Source organism: Melospiza melodia, chromosome 7 (genome assembly GCF_035770615.1).
Source record: "Melospiza melodia melodia isolate bMelMel2 chromosome 7, bMelMel2.pri, whole genome shotgun sequence".
Lineage (NCBI taxonomy): Eukaryota > Metazoa > Chordata > Aves > Passeriformes > Passerellidae > Melospiza > Melospiza melodia.
The window spans coordinates 29,469,170-29,496,117 of NC_086200.1; the positions used below are offsets into that span (position 1 = coordinate 29,469,170).

The 26,948-nt window shown below is 47.1% G+C and overlaps 2 protein-coding genes across 5 annotated transcripts in view; both read left to right on the forward strand.

Annotated features, from left to right (window-relative positions):
- Positions 1–15,341, forward strand: part of LOC134420740 (calcium/calmodulin-dependent protein kinase type IV-like) — a 19,885-nt gene extending 4,544 nt beyond the window's left edge. For all 4 annotated transcript variants that reach the window (XM_063161045.1, XM_063161047.1, XM_063161048.1 and 1 more), the window contains 10 exons: positions 1,479–1,557; positions 1,849–1,911; positions 5,665–5,747; positions 5,837–5,909; positions 7,264–7,354; positions 7,447–7,521; positions 8,947–9,022; positions 10,186–10,312; positions 11,776–11,928; positions 12,731–15,341. In XM_063161045.1, the coding sequence (XP_063017115.1) occupies positions 1,479–1,557; positions 1,849–1,911; positions 5,665–5,747; positions 5,837–5,909; positions 7,264–7,354; positions 7,447–7,521; positions 8,947–9,022; positions 10,186–10,312; positions 11,776–11,928; positions 12,731–13,438 (1,528 nt within the window). In that variant the 3' untranslated portion in view covers positions 13,439–15,341. The remainder of the gene's footprint in view (positions 1–1,478; positions 1,558–1,848; positions 1,912–5,664; positions 5,748–5,836; positions 5,910–7,263; positions 7,355–7,446; positions 7,522–8,946; positions 9,023–10,185; positions 10,313–11,775; positions 11,929–12,730) is intronic.
- A 1,223-nt stretch (positions 15,342–16,564) lies between these two features.
- On the forward strand, positions 16,565–26,724 carry PWWP3A (PWWP domain containing 3A, DNA repair factor). Its single transcript, XM_063161050.1, has 15 exons — positions 16,565–16,613; positions 17,640–17,682; positions 18,293–18,388; positions 18,784–18,875; positions 18,970–19,040; positions 19,529–20,422; positions 20,860–20,973; positions 21,307–21,377; positions 21,821–21,897; positions 22,330–22,390; positions 23,077–23,152; positions 23,405–23,455; positions 23,597–24,027; positions 24,716–24,804; positions 25,242–26,724. The coding sequence occupies exons 3-15, from the start codon at positions 18,332–18,334 to the stop codon at positions 25,315–25,317; spliced, it is 2,160 nt and encodes a 719-aa protein (XP_063017120.1). The 5' UTR covers positions 16,565–16,613; positions 17,640–17,682; positions 18,293–18,331; the 3' UTR covers positions 25,318–26,724.
- Positions 26,725–26,948: the final 224 nt, after the last annotated feature.

Consider the following 26,948-nt stretch of genomic DNA (forward strand, 5'->3'; position numbering starts at 1 on the left):
TGTCGGTGTGCTCAGGGGAGGTTTTGGTGTGAAAATCGCTGATTTTAGGGTCTGATCTTGCCGGGCACCTCCAGGCACAGCCTGAGCTCCGTCCCACGAGGCGGCGGAGCCAAAGCGCGGTGAAACGCGGCCGATGGCTCGGGGGCAGGAATTAATCTGCTGCAGGAGCCAGGCAGGGAGAGATGGAATTGTAAATGAGCCCCTGGGCTGATTTCACCGTCCAGCGCTCGGGAAACGCGATGATTAACCCGAGCTGAGATCGCCATGGGACGCGGTGGCGGTGCCGGTGTCGCCTGGCGGTGTCTGGTGTCGGGACGGGCTGGGATGGAGCCCCGGCGGTGTCGCCGTCCCGTGGTGAAAGCAGATTAAGGATTTAAACCCCCTGTAGGAGTCGGGTTTAATTAAAATGGGCTTGGGAAAGCCGGGATGGATGCGGGAGAGGGGAGGCATCAGGACGGGGATTTGGGGTGGGGATGAAGGAGAGGGGTACAGGAGGAGAATTCAGGAATTGGGGGGATTCAGGAATGGGGAGATGCAGGAAGGGGATGAAGGGGAGGGGTTCAGGAGAGGAATTCAGGAATTGGGGGATGCAGGAGGCAGGGGATGTGGGATGGGGATAGGAGGGGAAATTCAGGAATAGGAGAATGTGAGATGGGGATGAAGGAGAGGGGTACAGGAAGGGAATTCAGGAATTGGGGGATGTGGGGATGAAGGAGAGGGGATATAGGGGGGGAATTCAGGAATTGGGGATGCAGGGATGAAGGGGAGTGGTACACGAGGGGAATTCAGAAATTGGGGGATGCAGGAGGAAGAGGATGTGGGGTGGGGATGAAGGAGAGGGGTACGGGGGGAAATTCAGGAATGGGGGGATATGGAGTAGGGATGAAAGAGAGGGGAACAGGAGGGGAAATCAGAAATTGGGGGATGCTGGAGGAGGATGAAGGGGTGGGGATGCAGGAGGAGGGGTACAGGAGGGGAATTCAGGAATTTGGGGGTGCAGGAGGAGGAGGATGTGGGGATGAAGGGAAGGGGGATGGGGGGGAATTCAGGAATTGGGGGATGTGGGGATGAAGGAGAGGGGTACAGGAAGGGAATTCAGGAATGGGGGGGATGCAGGAGGAAGGGGATGAAGGAGAGTGGTACAGGAGGGGAATTCAGGAATTTGGGGGTACAGGAGGAGGAGGATGTGGGGATGAAGGGAAGGGGTATGGGGGGAATTCAGGAATTGGGGGATGTGGGGATGAAGGAGAGTGGTACAGGAGGGGAATTCAGGAATGGAGGGGTGCAGGGATGAAGAGGAGGGGGATTCAGGAATGGGGGGATGCAGGAGGAGGGAGAACCATGAAAAGCAGGATCCATGAAGAGTGGAATGAATGAATCCACGCTGAGCTCCCAGGGCCTGGCACTGCCAAAGGTGCTGCTGGGGGGCGCAGGGGGAGCAGGACCCTGTGCCAGCCTCACGTCCCTCTGCCCTCCAGGGGAGCCACCTCGGTGGTGTTCAGCTGCCAGGAGAAGGGCACGGGAGCTCCCTACGCTGCCAAGATCCTGAAGAAAACGGTAAGAGGGGCTGGGGATGGGAAGGGGGGCATCAGGGAGCTGGGGAGAGGGCGCTGGTGTCTCTCCTCCCTTCCCCATTGGCACCAGGATGGGCATGGGGCTGGCACCGGGCATGGCTCCCACAATCTGGGGGTCCCACGTGGACGAAAGTGATTTGGGGTGGGCTCTGGGACAGATATAAAACATGCTGGGTGTGATGTGGGGAGCCAGAGCCAGGCCTGGCAGTGCAGGTGACACAAGATCTGTGTCACACAGTTCAAAAAAATTCAATCGGTTTTTGTCGATTCCCAGATTGACAAGAAGATCGTGAGGACGGAGATCGGGGTCCTGCTGCGCCTCTCGCACCCCAACATCGTGAGTAGGGCCCTGGGGACACAGCTGCCACCTCCCTTTGGCTGCTGGGGGTGGGTTTGCACCCTTAATTCACTCTGGTGCTGCGGGAAGGGCTGGAATGTCCTTATCCTCATCCTGTCTTGGTGTAAAATGAAGGCGTCACCCCATGGAAAACCCTCCCTGCCTCACTCACAGCGCCCAGGTGATGCCCCTCTCTCTGCCACACGAAATTCCTGCTCCTTTCAGCTCATTTGAGTTCTCAGCTATGATATCCAAAGCCAAGGACCCCCCTGTCCTCCCCCTTCCCACTCCCTGGTTTGAGATTTCCACCTCAATTTCCATCGAGGAGATCAAATGAACCCCACAGAAAATTGCCCGGCTGGAAAATATCCTGCCACAGAGATAAAAGGGAGGCCAGGGCTGCAGGGCTGGGGCTGTGTCCTGCTCACTCAGCACTCCAGGGATAACAGGAGCAGGGTTGGAGCTGATCTAATCCAGCAGAGCCCCTCTGGAATGCCAGGGGCCCCCCAAAAAAGGCTCGTTCCCAACTGCATGGTTCCTGTGGGGAAACTGCAAAAGGAGCTTGGAGAACACCTGAGTTAAGGAAATGAGACAGAAAAAAACCACCTGGGAGCTGCTGTGGGGCTGAGGGGTGGGACAGGCCCTGCTCCTGTTGGGATTGTGGTCAGGACATTACTGGGACATCGCTGGGACATCGCTGGGACATCATTGGGACATCATTGGACATTGCCAGGACATCACTGGGACATCACCGGGTCATTGTGTTGCCAGTGTGTGCAGCACCCCTCAAACCCTGGGCACAGCTGCTCCCAGCCCATCCTCAGAGTTTTGCTCTCTGCAGAAACCCAAAACCTTCACGCCAAGAGATGGAGCCAAGAGAAATCACAAAGATCCCAAAAACAGAGATAAAGAGGCCAGAGCGCTGCGGACAGGTTGTCCCTAAAACTCTCAGCCTCTTTTGGGGTGTTTCAGTGGTTTTGGGACTATTTGGTGCTTCAGCTTCTTCCATGGAGACATTTCCCCCATCCCAGCCCATCTGGACAGACACAGGGATGGCAATCACACACCTGGAGCAGCCCAGGTGGATGGGAAGAGGCTTCTCTCAGGAACACCACAGAAAATCCAATTTTCGCCCTCCCCTCTCCAGGCAGCTCCTCCGATCACAGAGGAGGATCCAGCCCCGAGGTTTCCATGGGGTTCTGCTCATCCTCAAGCTCAAGAGATGTTTGAAGAGGAGCTGTTCTGCCCCATTATTGACAGCCAGCTCGGTGTGGGCCCATTTTGGGGTATTTCAGTGATTTTTGGTGCTTCAGTTTCTTCCATGGAGACATTTCCCCCATCCCAGCACATCTGGACAGACACAGGGATGGGAATCACACACCTGGAGCAGCCCAGGTGGATGGGAAGAGGCTCCTCTCTGATGTGTTATGAGGAACACCACAGAAAAATCCAATTTCCACCCTCCCCTCTCCTTAAAGCACAGAGGAGGATCCATCCTGTTGGAATATTTAAATCCCCGAGGTTTCCATGGGGTTCTGCTCATCCCCAGGTTCAAGAGATGTTTGAAGAGGAGCTGCTCTGCTCCATCATTTGCTGCTATCGTGCAGCACCGACCTCGGCAGAGGCTGATAATAGGATTGTAAACTTTTGAAGTTAATAGGAAAATTATAGTGCTCTGTGTATTATTATAATGCAATAAGCTGCCACATAGTGTCTCTCACCCCGCGGGGGATCAAGGCTTGTCACCCAGCCTGGGAAGGGAATGATTAAAGCCCCATGAAATTCGCAGTGTCACAAAAGTCTTAAGAAGCATGAAATTCTTGGGTTTCCATTAAAAAAAAAAAGGGGAAAAAAAAATGGCATTTGGACGTTGCTTTAAGAGAGAATTGTTAGTTCCAGATGGGCTGTAGAGGCACAAAGGGAACTGAATCACAAAAAGTCAGGAGGAAAACAAGGGTTTGGTGCCTCTTCTGCTGCAGGACATTTCCAGAGCCTTGATCCCAGAGTGGATGTGACCCCATAGGGTGTGTCTGGCTCTCCTTCATCCCATCCCAGGTGTGCAGGATCAGGATCCATCCCAGGTGTGCAGGATCAGGATCCATCCCCTCCCAGGTGTGCAGGACCAGGATCCATCCAGGTGTGCAGGATCAGGATCCATCCCCTCCCAGGTGTGCAGGACCAGGATCCATCCAGGTGTGCAGGACCAGGATCCATCCCATGGGATGCGGCTGGAGTTACACCCCAGGGCTGGATGGAGGCTCTGAGGTGCCCACAGACCTCCAAAATTCCAATGTTCTCTGCTAAACAACCTCAGAAATGAGAAGACAATCAAGGCTCTGCACATTCCCACATTCAGCTTTAATCCCTGTTAAGTGAGTGGGGCTGCTGCAAAAAAATTTTAAAAAATTCAGGTGAAAACGAATCAAGAAAAATCAAACAAACAGAGGAAGGAAATGTTTGCTTTGAATAACCCTTTCCACCCTCCCTGGTGGTCAAAGTCTCCTCCCAGCACAGCATTCCTGCGTTGGCACCGTCACATTTTCTGGAAAAATCCCTTCAGCCAGGATTTCTTTTCTTGGGAAACTCAGAGAAAAAAGAAAACAATAATTTTCTGGTTGCTTCTCCTGCGCTTTGCTGCTTTGGAATGTGGTTGGAGATTGTTTATCCAACATGGGAATTGTTTTTATTTCATGACAATCACAGCCAGCTGTGTGGGACTCTGGAGAGTCACAGGTTTTTCTTTAGTACCTTGTTAAACTTTCTGTAAGTATCCTTTCTCTGTTCTTTAGTATAGTTTTAGTACAACATATTAATATAGAATATAATACCATAAAATAATAAATTAGCCTTCTAAGAACATGAAGTCAGATTCATAATTTCCTCCCCTTAATGGGGGACCCCGGAAAATACCACACTGCATCCCACACCCCACATTCCTAAATCCCTCCTGTCACCCTTCCCTTCCCTTCTTTCTTTTCTTTCTTTTCTTTTTTATTTTCCCTTACTTTATTTTTATTTATTGATTTATTCAGTTTTATTTATTTCCTCCATATGGGTATGATTTCTTTTATTATTTCATTTTTAATCCCTTTATTAATTAATTATTTTATTTATTTATAACATTGTGATTGTTTCTTTTATGATCACTTATTTATCCATTTTCCAGTTTTATTCATTTTATTCATTTATTTATTTATTTTCTCCATATGGGTATGATTTCTTTTATTATTTCATTTTAATCCTTTTATTTATTAATTACTTTATTTATAACATTGTGGTTGTTTCTTTTATGATCTCCTTTTTATCCATTTTCCAGTTTGACTTATTTTTATTTATTTATTCATTTCATTTTATTTATTAACTTATGCATTTCCTCCATATGGGCACGATTTCTTTTATGATTTAATTTTTATCCCTTTATTTATTAATTACTTTATTCTTCTATGACACTGTGGTTGTTGCTTTTATGATCTCATTTTTGTCCATTTTCCAGTTTCATTTATTTTATTTATTTATTTATTTATTTCCTCCATAGGGATATTATTTCATTTATGATTTCATTTTTTATCCCTTAATCAATTAATTAATTAATAACATTGTGATTGCTTATTATTTCATTTTTATCCATTTTCCAGATCAATTTCTTTCATGATTTCATTTTTATCCCTTTATTTATTAATTCCTTTATTGATTGATTTATTCATAACATTGCCACTGTTCCTTTTATTATTTCATTTTTATCCATTTTCCCAGATCAAGCTGAAGGAGATTTTCGAGACGCCCTCGGAGATCGCGCTGGTGCTGGAGCTGGTGACGGGGGGAGAACTCTTTGACAGGTGAGGATCAGCTCCAGGGGATGGATCCTGGGAGGAAGAGGAGGAGGAGGAGGAGGATGGAGGGGGCTGAAGGCTCCGTGTGCCCACAGGATCGTGGAGAGGGGGTTCTACAGCGAGAGGGACGCGGCGCACGTGGTCAAGCAGATCCTGGAGGCTGTTTCGGTAATGGGGAGGGGCTGCAGCCAAATATCCCTGAGGAGAAGGGTCTGGAGATGACCCCATCCCAAATATCCCTGGGGAGAGGGGCCTGGAGATGACCCCATCCCAAATATCCCTGGGGAGAGGGGCCTGGAGATGACCCCATCCCAAATATCCCTGGGGAGAAGGGCCTGGAGATGACCCCATCCCAAATATCCCTGGGGAGAAGGGCCTGGAGATGACCCCATCCCAAATACCCCTGGGGAGAAGGGTCTGGAGCTGCACTGTCAGCACTGATCCCAAATTTCCCTGAGAAATGCTTGGAGATGCTCCCCATCCCAAATATCCCTGAGGAAAAGCACCCAAAGCTGCCCCCATCCCAAATATCCCCGGGGAGAAGTTCCTGGATCTGTCCCCAGCCCAAATATCCCTGAGAAATTCCTGGAGCTGTCCCCATCCCAAATATCCCTGAGGAGAAGGGCCTGGAGCTGCACTGATCCCAAATATCCCTGGGGGGAGGCACCCAGAGCTGCCCCCATCCCAAATATCCCTGAGGAGAAGTGCCTGGAGCTGCAGTGATCCCAAATATCTCCGAGGAGAAGCACCCAGAGCTGCACTGATCCCAAATATCCCAGAGAAATTCCTGGAGATGCCCCCATCCCAAATATCCCTGGGAAGAAGTGCCTGGAGCTGCACTGATCCCAAATATCCCTGAGGAGAAGCACCCAGAGCTGCCCCCATCCCAAATATCCCTGAGGAGAAAGGCCTGGAGCTGCACTGATCCCAAATATCCCTGGGGAGAAGCATCCAGAGCTGCTCCCATCCCAAATATCCCTGAGGAGAAGGGCCTGGGGGTGCCTCCATCCCAAATATCCCTGAGAAATGTCTGCAGCAGCCCCTATCCCAAATATCCCTGAGGAGAAGCACGCAGAACTGCATTGATCCCAAATATCCCTGAGGAGAAGTATCCAGAGCTGCCCCCGTCCCAAATATCCCTGAGGAGAAGTATCCAGAGCTGCCCCCGTCCCAAATATCCCTGGGCAGAGGCACCCAGAGCTGCCCCCACCCCAAACACTTCATTTCTCCACTCACCCTCGCCCTTCCAAAGGCACCACTGGGAGAAGATGGATCTGCTCTCAGAGGTGATGGAGAGGAGGGAGGAGGAAGGTCAGGGCTGCTTTGCATCCCACAGTTTCCATGGCAATGGGAGGGTTTAAAAAACAGGAAATCCTGACTGGAAATGGATTTACCACAGTGGTGGCTGTTCCTGAGCTGGCCCCGAGTTTGTGACAGGTCCCCAATCACTGCTGTCACCTCCCAAATTCTGTCTGAGGCCATTCACTTCCTTTTCACACCCCACTTTTCCTTTTTTTTGCAGTATTTGCACGAGAATGGGGTCGTGCACCGGGACCTGAAGCCGGAGAATCTGCTCTATGCTGACCTGTCCCCCGATGCACCCCTCAAAATCGGTGGGTTGGGGACCTGACCAGGGGTCCTGGCATCAGAGGGGGTCCCAGTGCCCCTCCGTGATGGCACTGCCACTCCCTTGTGTCCCTGCAAGGTGACTTTGGGCTCTCCAAGATCGTGGATGAACAGGACACCATGAAAACCGTGTGTGGGACACCGGGGTACTGCGGTGAGAGGGGAGGGGGACAGGAAAATTGGGATGGGAGGGAGAGAGGGACATTGTGGGGACAGGGAAATTGGGGTGGGAGGGACATTTTGGGGACAGGAAAATTGGGATGGGAGAGAGGGACATTGTGGAGACAGGAAAATTGGGGTGGGAAAGAGAGGGACATTTAGGGGAGAGGAAAATTGGGGTAGAACAGAGGGAGGGAAAATTGGGGTGGAAGGGAGAGGGAGGGACATTCTGGGAGAGGAAAATTGAGGTGGGAGGGATGAAGGATTATTGTGGGGACAGGAAAATTGGGGTGAGGGAGAGAGGGACATTTAGGGGAAAGGAAAATTGGGGTGGAAGGGATGGAGGGACATTGTGGGGAGAGGAAAATTGGGGTGGGAGAGAGAGAGAGGGATATTCTGGGGAGAGGAAAATTGGGGTGGGAAAGAGGGAGGGACATTTTGAGGAGAGAGGAAGAGAGGGACATTTTGGGGAGAAGAAAATTGGGGTGGGAGAGAGGGAAGGACATTTTGGGGACAGGAAAATTGGGGTGGGAGGGAGGGAGGGACATCTTGGGAGAGGGAAAAATTGGGGTGGGAAAGAGGGAGGGAAAATTGGGGTGGAAGGGAGAGGGAGGGACATTCTGGGAGAGGAAAATTGGGGTGGGAGGGATGGAGGGACATTGTGGGGAGAGGGAAATTGGGGTGAGGGAGAGGGAGACACATTTTGGGGAGAGAGGGAGAGAGGGACATTGTGGGGAGAGGAAATTGGGGTGGGAGAGAGGAGGGACATTTGGGAGAGAGGAAAATTGGGGTAGGAGAGAGGGAGGGAAAATTGGGGTGGAAGGCAGAGGGAGGGACATTCTGGGGACAGGAAAATTGGGGTGGAAAAGAGAGAGAGATATTTTGGGGAGAGAGGGACATTTTGGGAAGAGGAAAATTGGGGTGGGAGAGAGGGAGGGACATTTTGGGGACAGGAAAATTGGGCTGGGAGGGATGGAGGGACATTGTGGGGACAGGAAGATTGGGGTGGGAAGGATGGAGGGACATTTTGAGGAGAGGAAAATTGGGGTGGGAGAGAGAGAGGGATATTCTGGGGACAGGAAAATTGGGGTGGGAGGATGAGAGGGACATTGTGGGAGAGGAAAATTGGGGTGAGAGGGACATTTTGGGGACAGGAAAATTGGGATGGGAGGGAGGGACAGTGTGGGAGTGGAAAATCGAGGTGGGAGGGACATTCCAGGGGGTTTTCCCCACCTGAGGCTGGGCACAGCTCAGTGCAGGAATAGCTGGGGCTGTGCCACATTTGGCTGGCACAGAGCCACATTTATCCCCTTTCCTCCACATTTATCCCCTTTCCTCCACATTTATCCCAGTGCCCAGCAGGGTTTTCTCCACTGGGACCCCCTTATGGATGTGTTTGACCCCCAAATTTTCCTTCCAGCCCCCGAAATCCTGCACGGGTGTCCCTATGGACCAGAGGTGGACATGTGGAGCGTGGGGGTCATCACCTACATCCTGTGAGTGTCACAGCCAGGGGACACAGCAGGGGGGACTTTGTCCCCTCTGTCCCTGCTGGGGGAGTGTTGAATTTGGAGGGTCCCCAGGAGGAAGGAGGAAATTAATTTGACTCTATGTTTTTAGAAGGAATATAATATAATATAATATAATATAATATAATATAATATAATATAATATAATATAATATAATATAATATAATATAATATAATATAATATAATATAATATACACCATAATATATTTTTATAATATAATATTGTATATACCGTAATATATATATTTATATTATATATACTATAACATATTATTCTATTATATTATAATATTCTGATTTTATTATAATTATAATGTATTAAAATCTTATTAATATATCATTTATAATAATAAATTTTATATAATTAAATAATTATAAGTTTATAATTAATTTTATAATTAAGATTAAGTTATAATTTATTATCATTTAATCATAACAATATTATAATTAATTATAATATTATAATGATATTATATGATCTGATCTGATATTATATTATATGATATAAAATATAATATATGTATATAATGATAGTGTATATACTGTTATATACTATTATATTATATAATATTATATACTATTATATACAATACTATACATTATATATACTATACTATACTATACTATACTATACTATACTATACTATACTATACTATACTATTATATTATATTATATTATATTATATTATATTATATTATATTATATTATATTATATTATATTATATTATATTATATTATATTATATTATATTATATTAATGAATACTACACTAAAACTATGCTAAAGAATAGAGAAAGGACACAGACAGAAATTTTAACAAGAACAATAATGAAAACCTGTGACTTTTTTTCCAGTGTTCTGACACAGCTGGCTGTGATTGCTCATTAAGTAAAATAAATTCACATGAAACCAATCAAACAATGACTAATTGCTAAACAACCTCCAGCCACATTCCGGAGCAGCAAACCACAGGAGAAGCGATCAGACAATTGCTGTTTTCATTTTCTCTGAGGCTTCTCAGCTTCCCAGGAGAGGAAATCCTGGGTCAGGGATTTTCCGGAGGGTGTGACAGTGGCAGGGGGGTGGCAGGGTTTGTCCCAGCTGTCCCACGGCTCTGTCCCCCCAGGCTCTGTGGCTTCGAGCCCTTCTTTGACCCGCGGGGGGATCAGTACATGTACGGCCGCATCCTCACCTGCGACTACGAGTTCGTGTCCCCCTGGTGGGACGAGGTGTCCCCAAACGCCAAGGACTTGGTGAGTGAGGCACTGCTGGGCTTGGGAAACTGTAACTTTTATTTTATTTTATTTTATTTTATTTTATTTTATTTTATTTTATTTTATTTTATTTTATTTTATTTTATTTTATTTTATTTTTGTCTTATTTATTTTGTTACTTTATTTTACATCATTTTACCCCTTCCCTTCCCTTCCCTTCCCTTTTCCCCTTTTCCCGTTTTCCCCTTTTCTTTTCCCTTATTTTTATTTTTATTTTTTATATTTTATTTTATTTTATTTTATTTTATTTTATTTTATTTATTTTATTTTTATCTTATTTATTTTGTTACTTTATTTTATTTTACATCATTTTACCCCTTCCCTTCCCTTCTCTTCCCTTTTCCCCTTTTCTTTTCCCTTACTTTATTTTTATTTCTTAATTTGTTCCGTTTTATTTATTTCCTCCACATGTTTATGATTTCTTTTATGATTTCATTTTGATCCCTTTATTTATTAATTACTGTATTTATTTATAACATTTTGATTGTTTATGTTATGATTTAATTTCTATCCATTTATTAATTTCTTTAATTTTATTTATTTATCTATCACATTTATTTATTTATTTATGGATTTATGTTTATGTGTTTATGACAAGTTTTCATTTATTTACTACAAATTTTCATTTATTTATTTATCACTATTTTCATTATTGGTTTCACTTCTTTTATGACTTTATTTTTATCTATTTATTGCTTTTGTTTATATATTTTCATTTATTAACCACATATTTTTTATTTCTTGCATTTCATTATTTTATTTTCATGTATTTTCTGCATATATTTATCTAATTAAATTTATTTATTTCCCCCACATTTTTATTAATTATTTTTTCATGTGAATTTATTATTTATTTCTTTACTATGATGCACTCTTGCTTTCTTTAATTTCCTTTATTTATTCCTTATTTTTTATGATTGATTTTATGATTAATTTATTTCATTTATTGGTTTGATTTTTAAAAATATTTATTAATTTATTATTGATTTTATGATTAATTTTATTTCTTTCTATTTTCTATTTCTTTCCATTTTGCTTCTTATTTGTTTCTTTTTTTTTCTTTCTTTCTTTCTTCCTTATTTTTGTTATTGATTTTATGATTAACTTTATTTCATTTTTATTTATATTTTCTATTTCTTTCTATTTTATTTCTTTCCTTCCTTCCTTCCTTCCTTCCTTCCTTCCTTCCTTCCTTCCTTCCTTCCTTCCTTTTATTATTGATTTTATGATTAATTTTATTTCTTATTTATTTTTCTTTATTTCTTCCTTATTTTTATTATTGATTTTATGATTTATTATGATAAATTTTAGGATTTATTACAATTATTTTGACTATTTATTTGATTTTATGATTTATATGTTACATATTAATTATAATCTCCCTTATTTTACCGCGAATTACTATGAAATAACAAAAAATCAGCGGTTTTTGCTGCTTTCAGGTGAGGAAATTGATTGTTTTGGATCCCCAGAAGAGGCTGACGGTTCACCAGGCCCTGCAGCACCCCTGGGTCACTGGGAAAGCAGCAAAATTCGCTCACATGGACAGCACACAGAGGAAACTGCAGGAATTCAACGCCAGGAGGAAACTGAAGGTGAGGAGGGGACACCTGAAAGGAAAGTTCATTTTCTGCCTCGAACAATTAATAGATTTAAAAGTGGATTAAAAGTAAAAATGCCACCTCTCCAATGACACTAAACAAACCAACAGCCTATCAAATTCCTCTTCTTCCATAAAAGAATGCAAAATTATAAGTTAGTTACAAAAAGGGTGTGGAAAAGTTTGTTGCGGAAATGTATAAACATCAAAAAACTTAGAAAATTTTAAAAAATCGAAGTGACAGACAACTGTCCCCATCCATGGCCTGGAAGGGCAGAATTGTGCCAACACCCACTTGGATCCCAAGGGACAGTTTGGAGCAGTGTCAGGGGATTTTTGGGATGGATTTCAGGGAAGGTTCCTCCCCCAAGGGTGCTGGGCATTGAATTTCCTCAACCTGAGGCTGCCAGAGCTGCAGGAGTTTGGGGTGGGATTTTTGGGATGGAATGTTGGGGTGGGATTGTTGGGACATGGAATTGTGGGGATATGGGATTGTTGGGGTGGGATTGTGGGGATAGGATTTTGGGATAGGATTGTGGGGAATGGATTTTTGGGATATGGGATTGTGGAGGCAGGATTTTTGGGATGGGATTGTTGGGGTGGGATTGTGGGTATGGGACTTTTTGGGGTGGGATTTTTGGGATATGGGATTGTGGGAGAGGGATTGTTGGGGTGGCATTGTGAGGGTGGGATAGTTGAGGTGGGATTGTTGGGGCATCCTGGGCCAGGCCAGGATTTGTGCTGGGCGATCCCCTCGGATCATTCCACAATTCCCTGATTCTCTGCCTCCATCCCAGGCTGCCATGAAGGCCGTGGTGGCCTCCAGCCGCTTGGGCAACCACGGCCACCACGACTGCTCCCGCAGCGGCCGCGGCCAGGGGGGACCCCGGGGCCTGGCCCAGCCCACGGGGAACGGCGGCCCCGGGGCCGGCACAGAGCTCAGAACGTTCCAGAGTGACCACCCCAATGTGGGCCCGGTGGCCACGTTCCAGAGTGACCACCCTGCCATGTTCCAGAGTGACCACCCCAATGGGGCCCCAGTGGCTACATTCCAGAGTGACCACCCTGCGAAGGGCCCGGTGGCCACGTTCCAGAGTGACCACCCCACCAAAGGCCTGGTGGCCATGGCCCAGAGTGACCACTCCACCGTGGTGCAGAGTGACCACCCTGCCACGTTCCAGAGCGACCACCCCACCGTGGCCTCCATGGCCACGTTCCAGAGTGACCACCCTGCCAAGGACCTGGTGGCAACGTTTCAGAGTGACCACCCCAATGTGGGCCCGGTGGCTGCATTCCAGAGTGACCATCCCACCACATTCCAGAGTGACCACACTGCCGAGGGCCCGGTGGCCACGTTCCAGAGTGACCATCCTGCCACATTCCAGAGTGACCACCCCGCTGAGGGCCTGGTGGCCACATTCCAGAGCAACCACTCCACCATGGGCCCAATGCCCGTGTGCCAGAGTGACCAACCCACCGTGGGCCCGGTGGCCACGTTCCAGTGACAATCCCGCCACATTCCAGAGTGACCACCCCCCCCAAAGGCCTGGTGGCCGCGTTCCAGAGTGACCACCCCGATGTGGGCCCAGTGGCTGTGCCAGGGCCTGCCTGTGACAGTTAATGGCCCTGCAGGTGACACCACCGAGCCTTGGCCACTGCTCTGGGCCATCCTCGTGTCCTGTCCTGGGACATCCTCATGTCCTGTCCTGCCAGCCCCCTCGCTGTCCCTGTGTCTGTCCCCACCATCTGAGGGGACACTGCAGTGACTTTTCTTCCCACTCTGCAGCAGTGGTTTGGGAAGATCCCAAAAATCGAGGCACAACCAGGATTCCTCCCACCTTTCCCTGCAAAGGCAGCGAGTTGTCCTTAAGGGATTCCTGTAAATAATCCTGAAAATTGGTTTTTTTTTTTATTTTTCTGCTGTAGTTGTGACACATCCAGTGCTGTCACCAGCCCAGCTGTGGGGCAGCTGCTGTTTTAGGAGGGGTTTTAGGAGCTCCAAATATTCAATCCTCTCTGGAGAACAGCCCGTGCCAGTGCTCCCCTTGTCATTCCCCAGCCCCGGGTTGTGTTTTTTGGGTGTGTTCCCCACCTTCAGCCTTGCTGTGGATCCCTGCTGGTGGTGGTGGGGTCTGGGAATGCTGGTCCAGCCTCCCCTTGGTGTTCTAGGGCAGAATTGACACCATTTTAACACAGGAATTTGAATATTGTGAGATTTTGCCACATAACTGCTGTTCCCTGAGGGAGGCCGGTGCATTTATACTTTTTAATTTTTATTTTTTAATGAAAACAGCAGACGAACTTCTTGAAAATGAATTTTTTTTTTTAAAGGCAGGATAAAGAATAACCAAACCATTTACAAATTTTGATACAGAGCAAGTCAGCAAAAGCCATATTCCATGTGGGAATTGCAGGTTGAGCCCCAAGGCAGCAACCATCACCTGCACCCCCACATTTTGGGCTTAGAATGCTGTGTTCAGGGTAAAAATCCCACCAAATTTATACAGGAGGTTCACTCCCCCAGGATGGGGGTGCAGAATTGAGCAGCTGGGGTGGGGAGGGCAAAAAAAACCCCAAAATTGGATGTTTTGCCAAAGGTCTTGCAGCAGTGACGGACATGAGGGTGACAGAGCAGGGGGAGGAAAATTGGATTTGGGGTTTTTCTCCAGCACAAACAGAAATCAAAATAGCTCAGAGTGAGGATCCATCCTGGAGCTCAGGGGGGTTTGGGGAGCCAAAGACAGCGGAGAAATGGGGTGTCCTAGAGGGGTTTTGGCCAGAGCTGCACTTTTTGAACTTGAGCTGCTCTTTTTTGGGGAGCAGCTGCCCAGAGAGGTGTCCCAGGATGAAATGAAGCCTCTGATCCCGTGGGACTCTGCAGCACAGGGAATTTCCCCCCCTTTTTTTTTGCATTTTTCCCTCTCCTTTTCCTAACCCTGAGGGCTGAGCCTTGCAAGGTGCTCAGCTCCAGCTCTGTGTTGTGTCTCTGTGGGACCTGAACTCTGCCTTGTTGTCCCTCAAGCCAGGTTTTAAAGACTATTTTCTATCCTTTGACATGAAATGCTGATTAATGACCAGGCTGGCACCCCCAGAGCCTGCAGAGCAGGGAGAGGCTGAGAAACAGCTGCAGAATTCCCAATAAAATGGGAATTACAGTTGAGAAATCAATTACACAAACTATCTCCAGCAGTGGGATGAAGAAGGGAACTGCAAAGCAAACCAGAACTGGAGTTTATTTATTATTATTGTTATTCCACAGGTATTTAGAGATGGGGAAAATGCACTCCTGGTGGGGATTGTTTCCTGGTGGGGAGGTGATTTTTGGTCTGTTTGCAGAGTGTGTTTGAGTGAGTGCTGCAGTGTGGTGGTGACCAAGTAGAGACAGTGAATAAAGCATCCAACCTCTGAGTGTGGGCTCTGTGTTTGCTGTTTTCCTTAAAAATCCAAAGATTTGGGGTGGAATGGGTTGGTGTTCTAAGCAGAGAAGGAATCGAGTTTTTTAGGAAGTTGTAGTTCAACCAGTTTGTGAAAAGTGGATGTGATGTGGCTCTACACAGATATTTATTATATGTATTTTGTTGCATTGATTAGCAGTGCTGTATTAACATTTTAATAGTGGGGGTAAATGTAGTTTTGTAGTTAAAAGGTAATTTTTGTAGTTAAAATAGGAACTGTGTATGTGGGATATTTTTTAAAGGAATGAGGTACTTGCACAGGACACCTCAATCTTTCAGAGAAAAAGAATTTATTGCCCTATTATCAGAAAAAATTAACTTATTCCTGCCTTGCTCAGCCATGAAGACACCTCAGGATTCAGAGGAAGAAGTTGACACTGACCAGACAGAATCCTGTGTTTGAATGGAATTTATGCATCATGTATGAGATATATGAATATGCAACATATTATTGTTTTTAAGGGTTAACCCTCTGTTAACTGTGTCTTTTTTCGGGCTTATTTTACCCAGAAAGAGCTACCCAGACATCCACAACTCTTTGTTCTTATTGTCTCATATTGTCCTAATCCAAATTGTCCAAATTATTATTACTCTAATTATATTGCTATTTTTATAACCATTTCATTACTATTAAACTTTTAAAATTTTCAAAACAACTGATTGGCTGCTATCTGCTGTGAGTACCTCATTCCTTTCTTAAAAAAAAAAATCCCACATACATAGTTTCTATTTTAACATTATGTTATAACCTAAAACTATATTTAACACACTACTTAAGTAATTAATACAGCATAATTTAATACATAAATTAATACAGCATAACCCTAACATAACACGTATAATATTCACTTTAATATTTGCTAAAAGCCAATATAAAATGCGCATTTTTCACAACACTGTCCCTGCCAATGGCCGGGCTCGCAGCTCCAGCCCAAACCATCATATGACGTCACAGTTTCTGCATATGACGTCACTCTCCCCGTTGCCATGCCGCCCTCCCCAGATTAGGAGCGGCTTCCGCCCAACTGGCCAATAGAAGATGGGTAGGCGTGGCTAAGGCAGCAGCGCGCACTCTGATTGGATGAACCTCGTGTTTTGGCCTCGGCGAGGAGGGCGGGGCGCCAAGCGGCGCTCGCTGATTGGTCCGGGGGGGCGGTGCCGGGCGGCGCGCGCGGCGCGTGCGCAGACCCTCCTGTGGAGGGCGGCGTTGTCGGGAGCGCGCACGGTAACTGAGCCCCCCCCAACTCCCAAGCCCCCCGGGCCTTAAAGCGGGATCTGGGGGTGAGACGCCGGTCTGGGGGCCATCACCGGCACCGGGCTTGTGTTTGGGAGTCTCGCCCGTCCTCTGACCGGGCGAAGCGGGGAGCCCTGTCCCTCCCTTCCCCGAGGCGTTTTGGGGTCCCGTTGTTGTCCTCAGCAGGGAAGGTTGTGGGGTGACCCCTGTGAAGGGAGGGTGTTGAGGGGTCCCGTGCTCCCCCTCACCTCATGGGGGTGCCGTTCTTCCCCTCCCCGAGGCGTTTTTGGGGGGTCCTGTCCCTCCCCGAGGCATTTTTGAGGGGGTCCCGTCCCTCCCCTCCCCGAGGCATTTTGGGGTGGTCCCGTCACTCCCCTCACAGAGCGCTTGGACCGTTCCATCCCTCCCGGAGGGGGGTTTGGGGTCCCGTCCCTAATGGAGGGAGCTCTGTACGGGGGGTCCCGTCCCGTCCCTCCCCTCACCGATTCGGCTTTGGGGGCCCTGTCCTGTCCCTCACCGAGTGCGGGACTCTGGGGGTCTCTCCCCTCAGCGAGGGCGGTTTGGGGAAGGTTCTCTTCCCTCCCCTCACGGTGCCGCCAGCGTTTGTGCAGTCCCGTCCCTCCCCTCACGGTACCGGGAGGGTTCGTGCGGTGCCGTCCCTCCCCTCACGGTACCGGGAGGGTTCGTGCGGTGCCGTCCCTCCCCTCACGGTACCGGGGGTGTTTGTGCGGTCCCGTCCCTCCCCTCACGGTACCGGGGGTGTTTGTGCAGTCCCGTCCCTCCCCTCTCGGTGTGGGAGGGGTTTGTGCGGTCCCGTCCCTCCCCTCACGGTACCGGGGGGGTTCGTGCGGTCCCGTCCCTCCCCTCACGCGGGTTTTTGGGGCCGGGCGGTTCCCGCTGTGCCCGCGCCGCCTCACGGGGGCCCCGCACCGGTCCCGCACCGGCCCCGCCGTTCCGAGCTCCGCTAACGGCCCCTCGTCCCTCTGTCCTTCCCTCCCTCCTTCTCTCCCTCCGCAGGGCCGCGATCCCGGAGCCGCGGCCATCCCAGCACCTGGAGCTTGTAAGTACAGGGAAATCTTCAGTATGTGGTTTTTTAAAGCCCTTGGGGAAGCCCTGAGGGGTCTGAGGTTGCTCTGCGCGGGTTTCTGTTGCAGATCGTCTGTAAAAATTGGCATCAAACGACGTGTAAAATATCCAGAGCGTTATTTTGAGGGTGTAGTTCCCTGTGTTTAGGGTTTGGTCGCAGGAAGCTGTGGATTGGGCAGGCCCATGGCTGCATTGTGTAATTGCTGATAGTGTTTTCCTCACAAAGTGAGAGCCGCTTGTGCTCCTGGAATTATGGAATTCTTGAATCCTGGGATCGTTTGGGTTGGAAGGACCTAAAGCTCATCCAGTCCCATCCCTTCCACTGTCCCTGGTTGCTCCAAAACTTGTCCAACCTGGCCTTGGATATTTCCAGGGATGAGGCAGCCACAGCTTCTACAGAAAAATGGAATTTAAGATATAATATTGGAGAAGCTGTAGGGTGATATAAGTGCAGTGATCCCTTCACTGGTAACAATAATAACTGTAGTAATATGTTTGATTAAATCCTGTATTTCCTTTAAAAAACAAAGACTACAATGGAAAAAGGTGGGTGACTCCTTTATTCCCTTTTTTTTTTCCCTCAGAACACCTTGGCATTGCCCTTTTCCACGTGAAGCTCAGCCATGACTGACCAAGAGTTCATTTTCTGCAAGTGGAAGAGGCGTCTGTGGCCAGCCAAGGTGAGGAGGAACGAGGAAATGTTTGTGGAGGTTGCTTGGAGCACAGCAGGAAGGAAGGGAGAGGTCTCAGCAAACGTGTCTGAGCTTTCTTAGCTGTGGAGATGCCAGGAAGAAAAATGGAGAGGGCCTGGAGCCATGGGGGATAACTTCTCATTGCCAGAGGGCAGGGTTGGATGGGGCATTGGGGAAAAAATTCCACCCTGGGATGGATTTCCAGAGCAGCCTGGGACAGTGAGGGATGAAATGGGATTTAAGGTCCCTTCCCACCCAATCCACGCTGGGATTTTATCATTCCACGATCCTAAGGCTGCTCCCAGGCACTGTCAAGCTGCTCTTGGATAAACGTTTTGCTGTTGGTCAGGATTTTCAAGGGAGATTTCTCACTTTTATTGCAGGTTTTGTGCAAACCTGGAGTTGCTGGGAGCAGTCCTGTTGCCACCACAAAAAGGATGGGATTTAAAGCTGAAATCCTTGGCTTGGAGAAGCAGTTGGGTATCCTTGTTCCTATCACACCTTTGCATTCTTGGAGGTTAAAAACATAAGGGGAAGAAAGGGATCCTTTTATCTTTTTTGTGTTCCAGGGTCAGTGTGAGCTCTGCAAACGTGGTTCCCCTGACAGAGGAGAGGATCAAGGCCATCGCCTCCACCCTGGGTGAGGAAGGAGGGGCCCAAATGTGCTACTTTGTGTCTTTTTTGGGTGAAAAATACCTCTAAAAACTCAGCCCCAAATGTGCTGCTTTGTGTCTTTTTTGGGTGTAAAATACCTCTAAAAACTCAGCCCCAAATGTGCTGCTTTGTGTCTTTTTTGGGTGTAAAATACCTCTAAAAACTCAGCCTGGGGGAATGAAACTTGTATATTTCACTTATTTTCTTTTCCTTTTTCCATAAAGTTGGAAAATAAGTTAAAAATTCATCATTTTCCTCTTCCCTGGGGTGATTTGTTGGAGGGATGGTGAAGAAATGTGAGTTTCCCTCAAAATGAGGCACTTCCAGCTTGGTCTTTGTGTGTCTCCATCCTTTGCCTTGGGAACTGTGGATGGTTTCAGTAGTAAAAAAATCACCTTAAAACAAATACTAGGAGTAACATTTATGGTGGAATAACGATGATAATTTCATTTCTTGAATATTTTTCCTCATCAGAGCAAAAGAAAACCATGAGTGAGGCCGTGGAGGAGCTGCAATATCGCTGTTCCCTTAAAATTGCCCTGGATATTCTCCATGAGACTGACTCCAGCACTCAAATGCCACCTGCAGAAGGACCAAATCCTGAATTTTCCCGGGAGAAATCTGCCCCACCCAACCCCTCCCACAGCCTCTCGCTGCGCTCTGGCTCGAAAAAATCAGAACCTGAGGCTGCCAGGAGGAAAAGGAAAGCTCAAAATAACTCTGGGATGAAGGATGATCCCAAAGCACGCAGCCAGGGAGGTTCTGTGGCTCCAGGGAGGAGTGGGAAAGCACCTGGAGGTGGCACAAGCCCTGCCAGGTGTGGTGCCAGGGACTCGAGTGTGGCACCAGCCCCTGATGGTCACAACTGCAAAAAAGCAGAACCAAAATCGTCACCCAGACAGAGAAAAATGCAGCCCAAAATGGGCAATGGAGTCTCCTGTAAGGCAGAGGTTGGAAAAAATCAGCAAGGAAGGAAAAGAAGATGGAGGGATGATTCCCCCCAGGATCAAGCACAGGTGGCTCCTGAGGAGGGGTCTCCCTCTGTCCCCTCTAGATCTGGCACTGTGGAACCTTCCAGAAAGAAAGGAGCTCGGCCTGGGAGAGCATTCCTGGATTCCTGCAGTGAAACTGCCTCGGATGAGTTGGAGAAAAGCATCAGCAGTGAGAGTGAGAGCCTGGCAAAGCAGCTGGATGGGAGGAGAGAGGCAGAGGGTGGCAAACACCCGGATGGGGCAGACAGGAAATGCAGGAACCACCCTGGATCCTCACCTGGACCTTCTGGTGCCTTCCCTCAGCCCCAGGAGCAGGAAAACCAGGATCCCTCACACCTGCCTGGGAATAAAGCCCCTGACTCTGAGGAAGATGAAGGTGGGCAAATCCCTTGGGGAAGGGAAACCTTCATCCCATGTGGCACCTTGGAGTGTTGCTTTGCTTTTGGGGAGTGGCTCTTGAATTGCTGATTTAATTCCTTTTGGTTTCCATTCCTGGGGAGCAGAAATGGAAACCATTCAGAGCTGGGGAGGCCTTGGGTGGTGGTTGAGTTTTCCATGGAAAACTGGGGTGGTTTTTTAGCTCACACTTGTTTTCCCTTACTGCTCTCTGATAAATTGAGATTAAGTATTTCTGAATGAGGTCCTGAGACCAGCCCCATTTTTTTCCCCCTTTTATCCACATGATCAGGGAATTAAGATTCCCTAATTAAAGTGTGCAGGTGTGTCAGGTCCCCTCTGGGTCACACTCAGGTGTGTCTCACCTGCTCTGAAGCCGATCCTGTCCTAATCCCTGGATCCTGGTGCTGTTGGCAGGGCTGGAAGCCTCTGGGATGTCTTCCAGGAGAGTTTCCTCGGAGAGCCTCCCTCCACTCTCACCTCTGGCCGATGAAGAGGAGGAAAATTTCCCCAGTGTTCTGTCCCATCGAGGTGAGACATCAGCACAGGGCTGAGGCTCTTCCTGCTGGGGGAGCTTCAGTTTGCCTGAAATCCCTGGGGATTCCAGGAGGGGATCCAGCTGTGTCCAGGCTTGGGATAAAATGCATTTCCTGAGCATTTTGCTGCAGAATTAAATGAAAAAATCCTTGAAACTGGACAAGGGCCTGGCATTGAAGTTGCTGGGTTTCATTTCAGGACTCTGTGCTGCATTTTGGGGTCACTGTAAAAGCACTGAAGAGAAACTCTTGGAGTGGAAGAAGAGAGGGGCAGCACTTGTTTTGTTTTATTGTTTTTAAGGAAAAATTCCCCTTTTTTTCACCCCAGAACCCAAATTCTTCGAGGAAGGGATGTTGGTGTGGTGCAAGCTGCGGCGCTATCCCTACTGGCCAGCCGTGGTAAGAGCAGCTCCTGCTTCCTCATATCTTGCTGATAAGGAGCAGCTCCCAGCTCTGGAGTGACTTTTGCCCTTCCTGACAATGTTCAAAACCTTCCAGTAGAAGCATTTCAAAATTGCTAGAAGTAAATTTGTGCTAAAAGCACTCAAAATGTGGTCACTTCACAGCTGTTGGTGCAGAGCACAGGATTATCCCAGTTCCTTTGTCATGGAGCAGAACTTTGTTCCCAATTTGCAAAAAAAAGGGGAGAACCTTTGTGTACTAAAAATGTTCCCTTTGAGGAACTGATTGCTGCTTCCTCTTGAGTTTTTCATATTTGTGTAATAAAGGAAAGTTACAGCAACAGGAGAAATTTTAAGTGTGGGTTGTAGTGGGTGATATCCACAGAAAAATATCCCTGCTTTGTCAAGATCAGGATTTTTGAGCCTTTATCCTCTCTCCAGGTGAAAGCAGTGAAGAGGAAGCACCGGAGGGCCTGTGTGCTCTTCATAGATGGCACCACAAACGAGAAGAAAAAAGGGTAAATGTTTATTTCCAGTCTGATATTCCCGGTGCAGGGTGAGGACAGACCTCTCCAGGTTGGTCTGGGAGGGAGGGGCTGGACCAGGTGAGGGTTGGAGGTGCTTTGTCATGCTGCAGGTTGAGGCAGCTCCCTGTCCCTGGGAAGAGCTGAGGAGTTGAAAACAAAACAAAAAAATAATCCCTGGAATGCAGAAAAACTTTCCAAAAACTTTCTGGAAACACTGAGCTGCCTTTAACTTTTCTCTAAACCAGGTACTTCTCATTTGTTAGAAGATTCCATACTTTAAACTTGCTCTGGAAGCAAAAACCATTAAAATTTGTGCTCCTGAATTCCTTGGGAAATGGGATTTTCAGGGAGAAGCAGAACTGCAGTAAATAAATAGGGAAGTGGGGCAGTTGAGCTGCACCTCTGACTTTGTTTCTTTAAAAGTTTCTCAGTGTCTCTGAAGAGCCTGAAGCACTTTGACTGTGAGGAGAAGCAGGAGCTCATTGTGAGTATCCCAGAGATGTGGAACTGCAGGGTTTGGGCAAATACAGTGAGAAATTCAGGATATAAATGGCCAGGGGGGAATGTGGAGTTTAACCCCCTCAAAGCCACTCTCATCCCTGTGACAACTCTGCCAGGAGTTGCTTTAATGCAAGGAAAAAATTGTCATGGACTATTTCTTAGAGGTCTCTTCCAACTTGATTATTCTGTGATTCTGTGTGAGTGCCCACAGCCAGCCAGCTGCTCCCAAGCTCCCTGAGCACACCCTAGAGGAGCAGCATATCTTCCAAGGGTAATAATGGCTGATGGCAATAATGACCCAGTGAAAAATCACAGTGTGCCATCCTTTCCTGTCTCCTAACTGTTGGATCTCGTGGCTTCCCTCTGTTCTCACATCCAGGAGCACCCTGGTTGTGAGCCCTTGTGGTGACAGGGAACAGGGAGGAGAGCTGATCTCACCAGCACATGGAATAGTTGCACAGCATTGTCTTAAAAAAGATAATGCACATCATTTGAACAATGCCAAGAGTGCTAAATTGAGACAGAAAGGTTGGAGAGGAAGGTTTGGTTTTTGCTTAAAACACATTGCTATTTCAGAGCCATTCATAGGGATTTTGGTCCATGGCATCCTGGGCTGAAACTCTTGGGGAGCTGCTGGATTTGGGACAGAAACTCCTCCTTGCTTTGCAGGAACGAGCCAAGGAGAATTACTGCAGGGAGATCGAGTGGTGCCTCCAGCTGATCCAGGACTATCGGATCCGAGTGGGTGAGGAGGGGCCCTGGCCATGGAATCACCAAATCCAGCATGGTTTGGGTGGGAAGAACCTTCAACCCCATCCAGTCTCCTCCTGCCATGGCAGGGACACCTTCCACCATCCCAGGGTGCTCCAAGCCCTGTCCAGCCTGGATTTGGGCACTCCCAGCTTCTCTGGGATCTCATCCTGAGAGGAAAAGGGAACCCCAGGTTTTGATTTCTGGGTGAGTGGAACTGATCTCTGCCCCTGTTTTGGGTTTTTAGGCTGTCGTTCTTTCACTGGGTCCTTCCTGGAGTATTTTGCTGCTGATATCAGTAAGTGAATCCATTCCTTTGGGAAAAAAAAAAACTCCTCTCAGCAATAAAATTCCTTATTTTCTATTGATATGGCTATGAAAACCCTTTGTAATTTTGAAAACTCATTTAAATATAAATTCTTATGGTTTCCTCTTTCAGGCTACCCAGTGAGGAAAGAGGGCTACCAGAGTGTGGTGCAGATGGCATTCCCAAACACAGGGGAGGAAGGGGCTGGAGAGTCTTCCTCAGACACCTCCCCACAGAAACCCCCCAGGAAACTCCTCCCTGACAGGACCAGAGCTGCCAGGGACAGGGAGAACAAGAAGCTGGTGGAGTTCATAGTGAAGAGCAAAGGGGCTGAAGAGCATCTCCTGGGGATCTTGAAAAGTGGCAAACAATCGCGCTGGCTGAAGAAATTCCTGAATTCCAGCCGCTACATTACCTGTGTGGAGACTTACCTGGAGGATGAGGAGCAGCTGGACCTGGTGGTTGGGTACCTGAAGGAGGTCTACAGGGAGATGGACACCAAGAACCTGCACCAGATCCTGGGGGATGGCATCAGATTCATCTCAGATGTGCTTTTACCTGAGGTGAGGGAGCATGAAACAGGAGGAGAAATGAACTGGGGAGTGATAAATGACACTAATTCCCATTAATTATTCCTTTGTTGTGGTGTGGTTCCTATGGAATGATGTGGGGAGAGTTCCCAAAGCTGCGCCAGGCAGGAATATTCACCCCTGCCTATAGCCTGACTCACTCAAATGCTGATTTTTAAGCACAGAAAAGAGAAGCTTCAGGTAGATTGTTGTTTTTAAAAGCAAACTGATAGTTTTCTGATATATTTTAATTACCTCTGAAATGCCTCAAAGCTTTTTTTTTTTGGTTTTTTTATTTATTTTGGCAATTTCTCAGGGTTTTCTTGTTCCTTTGTGTGTGTTGAGGCGGGGGGTGGTGTGTTGCCTGTTTCACAGTTGTTGTGGATACTTTGTTTTCTTCCCAGGAATTTTCCCAGGAGAACATTAACTCGTGTAGAAACAAAATTACTGTGAAGAATATTTTCATCTGGGGATAAAAATACCCCCCAGGGGATGATACAGAACAATTTTATATTTTTTATTTAAGAATTTCAGGCATTCAATGAGAGGTTTCATCCAAGTTTTCTAAGTTATTGAGGAGCCCTTTTCTCAAAACGTGCTCAGCTGAGGCAGTTTCAAATCCCTGGCTGTGGTTTAATTTTGCTTATTGATTATTATTATAAATTATTCAATATTTTTCTAGGCCATCATCTGTGCCATTGCTGCTGTGGATGACATTGATTATGAGAAGGCAGAAGAGAAATACATTAAAGGACCACCTGTGAGCAAAAGGTAGATTTGTTTTCAGGATTTTCCAAGGGTTTTTACTCCTTTCTTGTTGGATACAGAGAAGGTTTCAGGATTTTCCAAGGGTTTTTACTCCTTCATTGTTGGATACAGAAAAGGTTTCAGGATTTTCCAAGGATTTTACTCCTTCATTGTTGGATACAGAGAAGGTTTCAGGATTTTCCAAGGGTTTTTACTCCTTTCTTGTTGGATACAGAAAGGGTTTCAGGATTTTCCAAGGGTTTTTACTCCTTTCTTGTTGGATACAGAAAAGGTTTCAGGTGAGGGCAGGAGAGCTCAGTGTCCTCCTCCTTTGAGGGACAAAATGTGGAAAATGTCCCAGCTGAGCTACTCCAACCCTGCAAATTTAATTTGTCCAGGTGATGTAATCTGGACAATAATATCCTATTTTAACTTAAAACCTTTTCTGTTTTTCTTTCCAGAGAGAGAGAATTGTTTGATGAACAAGTCCTGGGAAGCAAAAAGCTCAAGACTGAGCCAGAGCCTGCGGAGAGCTGAGGAGTGGCCAGGGCTGTCCTGGGGGCCACCAGGTGTAAACCATTGGTGATTTGTATAAAATGTGGCATTCTTTGTAAAGTCTGTGTGTAATATTCCCAAATCCTCTGCTCCCAGCTCTTGCTGCTTCATGGCCTCGCTGTGTTCAGGATCCAGTGGATCCTCATCCATCAGTGCCCTCCTGGGGGGCTGCCAGAGACCCCCAGGGCTGTGCAGAGCTTCTGCTGCTCCACCAGCTTCCACGTGGGTTCTTTCAGCCAAACACCCAACTTGGGAATGGACCTTGTCCTGTTTTGTGGCCTCCCTGCTCCTGATAAATCCAGGGGGCTCCTGGCAGGGAAATCAGATTGGTGCCCAGAGCTGGATCACAAACACTTGGGTTCTTGTTTTGTCCTCACAAGTAAAATTCCATGGGGAAGGAATCCAGGTTTGCTCAAACAAAAACATTCCCTTTTCCTCTCACTGAACCAGTTTATTGCCTCTTGTGAGGCTGTGAATTTTGGGAGGCTTTTAATTGTCTTTTTCTCATCTAAATTCCCAATTTAATCCCGCCCAGGTCCCTGCTCCCTGTTGTTGGAGCTGTGGCACATGGAAGCAGTGTCACCAAGAACTAATTAATGATGAATTATGATAAATGATACATAAAACCCCCTGATTAGGGTTTTTCTGTGATAATGAAATATGATCTCCTTGCTTGTCCAGTAAAACCCAAGATGATTTGAAATGAAGAAGTTGAAATTGGGATCCAGATGTCTATCCTGGCTGTAGTAATTATCTGAATATATTTTAATTACACTTTTAATTGCTCTGTGCTCTCTAATGAGTTTTTCCATGGAATCCTTATTCCCATTATCTCAAGTACCTCAATTATAGGGACAGGCCAGGAAGTGTGAGGGTTTTATTAAAGCCTGTGAGGAGGGATAATGAATTTTGTGGGTTAAGATAAAAAATTAATGATGGAGTTAACTCAGAGCTGTGAGTGGCACTTTCCCTTTGGAGATGGAAAGGGGAGGGACTGCCTGCCCCTCATCCCAGTGCTGTGGGGTCATTTGGAATTGGGGGGGTTCAACTTCCCCCTCCTTTCCATGAACCCTGTGATCCCTTTTCCATCAAAACTCCTCGAGTTCTGCAAGGATCGTGTTCCAGACCTCACCTTCCCTGCAGCTGTGGAATCCTGGAATGGTTTGGGGTGGAACGGACCTTGAAGGGCAGCCATGGGCAGGGACACCTCCCACTGTCCCCCTGGGTGCTCCAGCCTAGCCTTGGGCACTGCCAGGGATCATCCTGAGCTTGTGCCACCCCCTTGCAGTGCTGCCCCACCGGTCACTCGCTGGGACTGGGCACCAGGCTCAGCCTCACCATGTATCAATCATGTGGATCAATAAAGTGGGATGAAGTGATTCATCAACATTTGCTGCTTTTGTTTGATTATTTTAATCTGTGCTGGGTGGTGCTTCCACCCCAGTGTTACAGCGGGTGAATATGGGATCTTACAGCTTTATCTGATGCATAAAAACCGTTTCAGTCTCACATTATTAATCACTGGGAAATGAACTCGCTGGGTTTTGGTTTTGTGTTTTATTTAAAATAGGCTGACACACACTACCTCTGCTTGTAATTGTCCAGTGTTAATT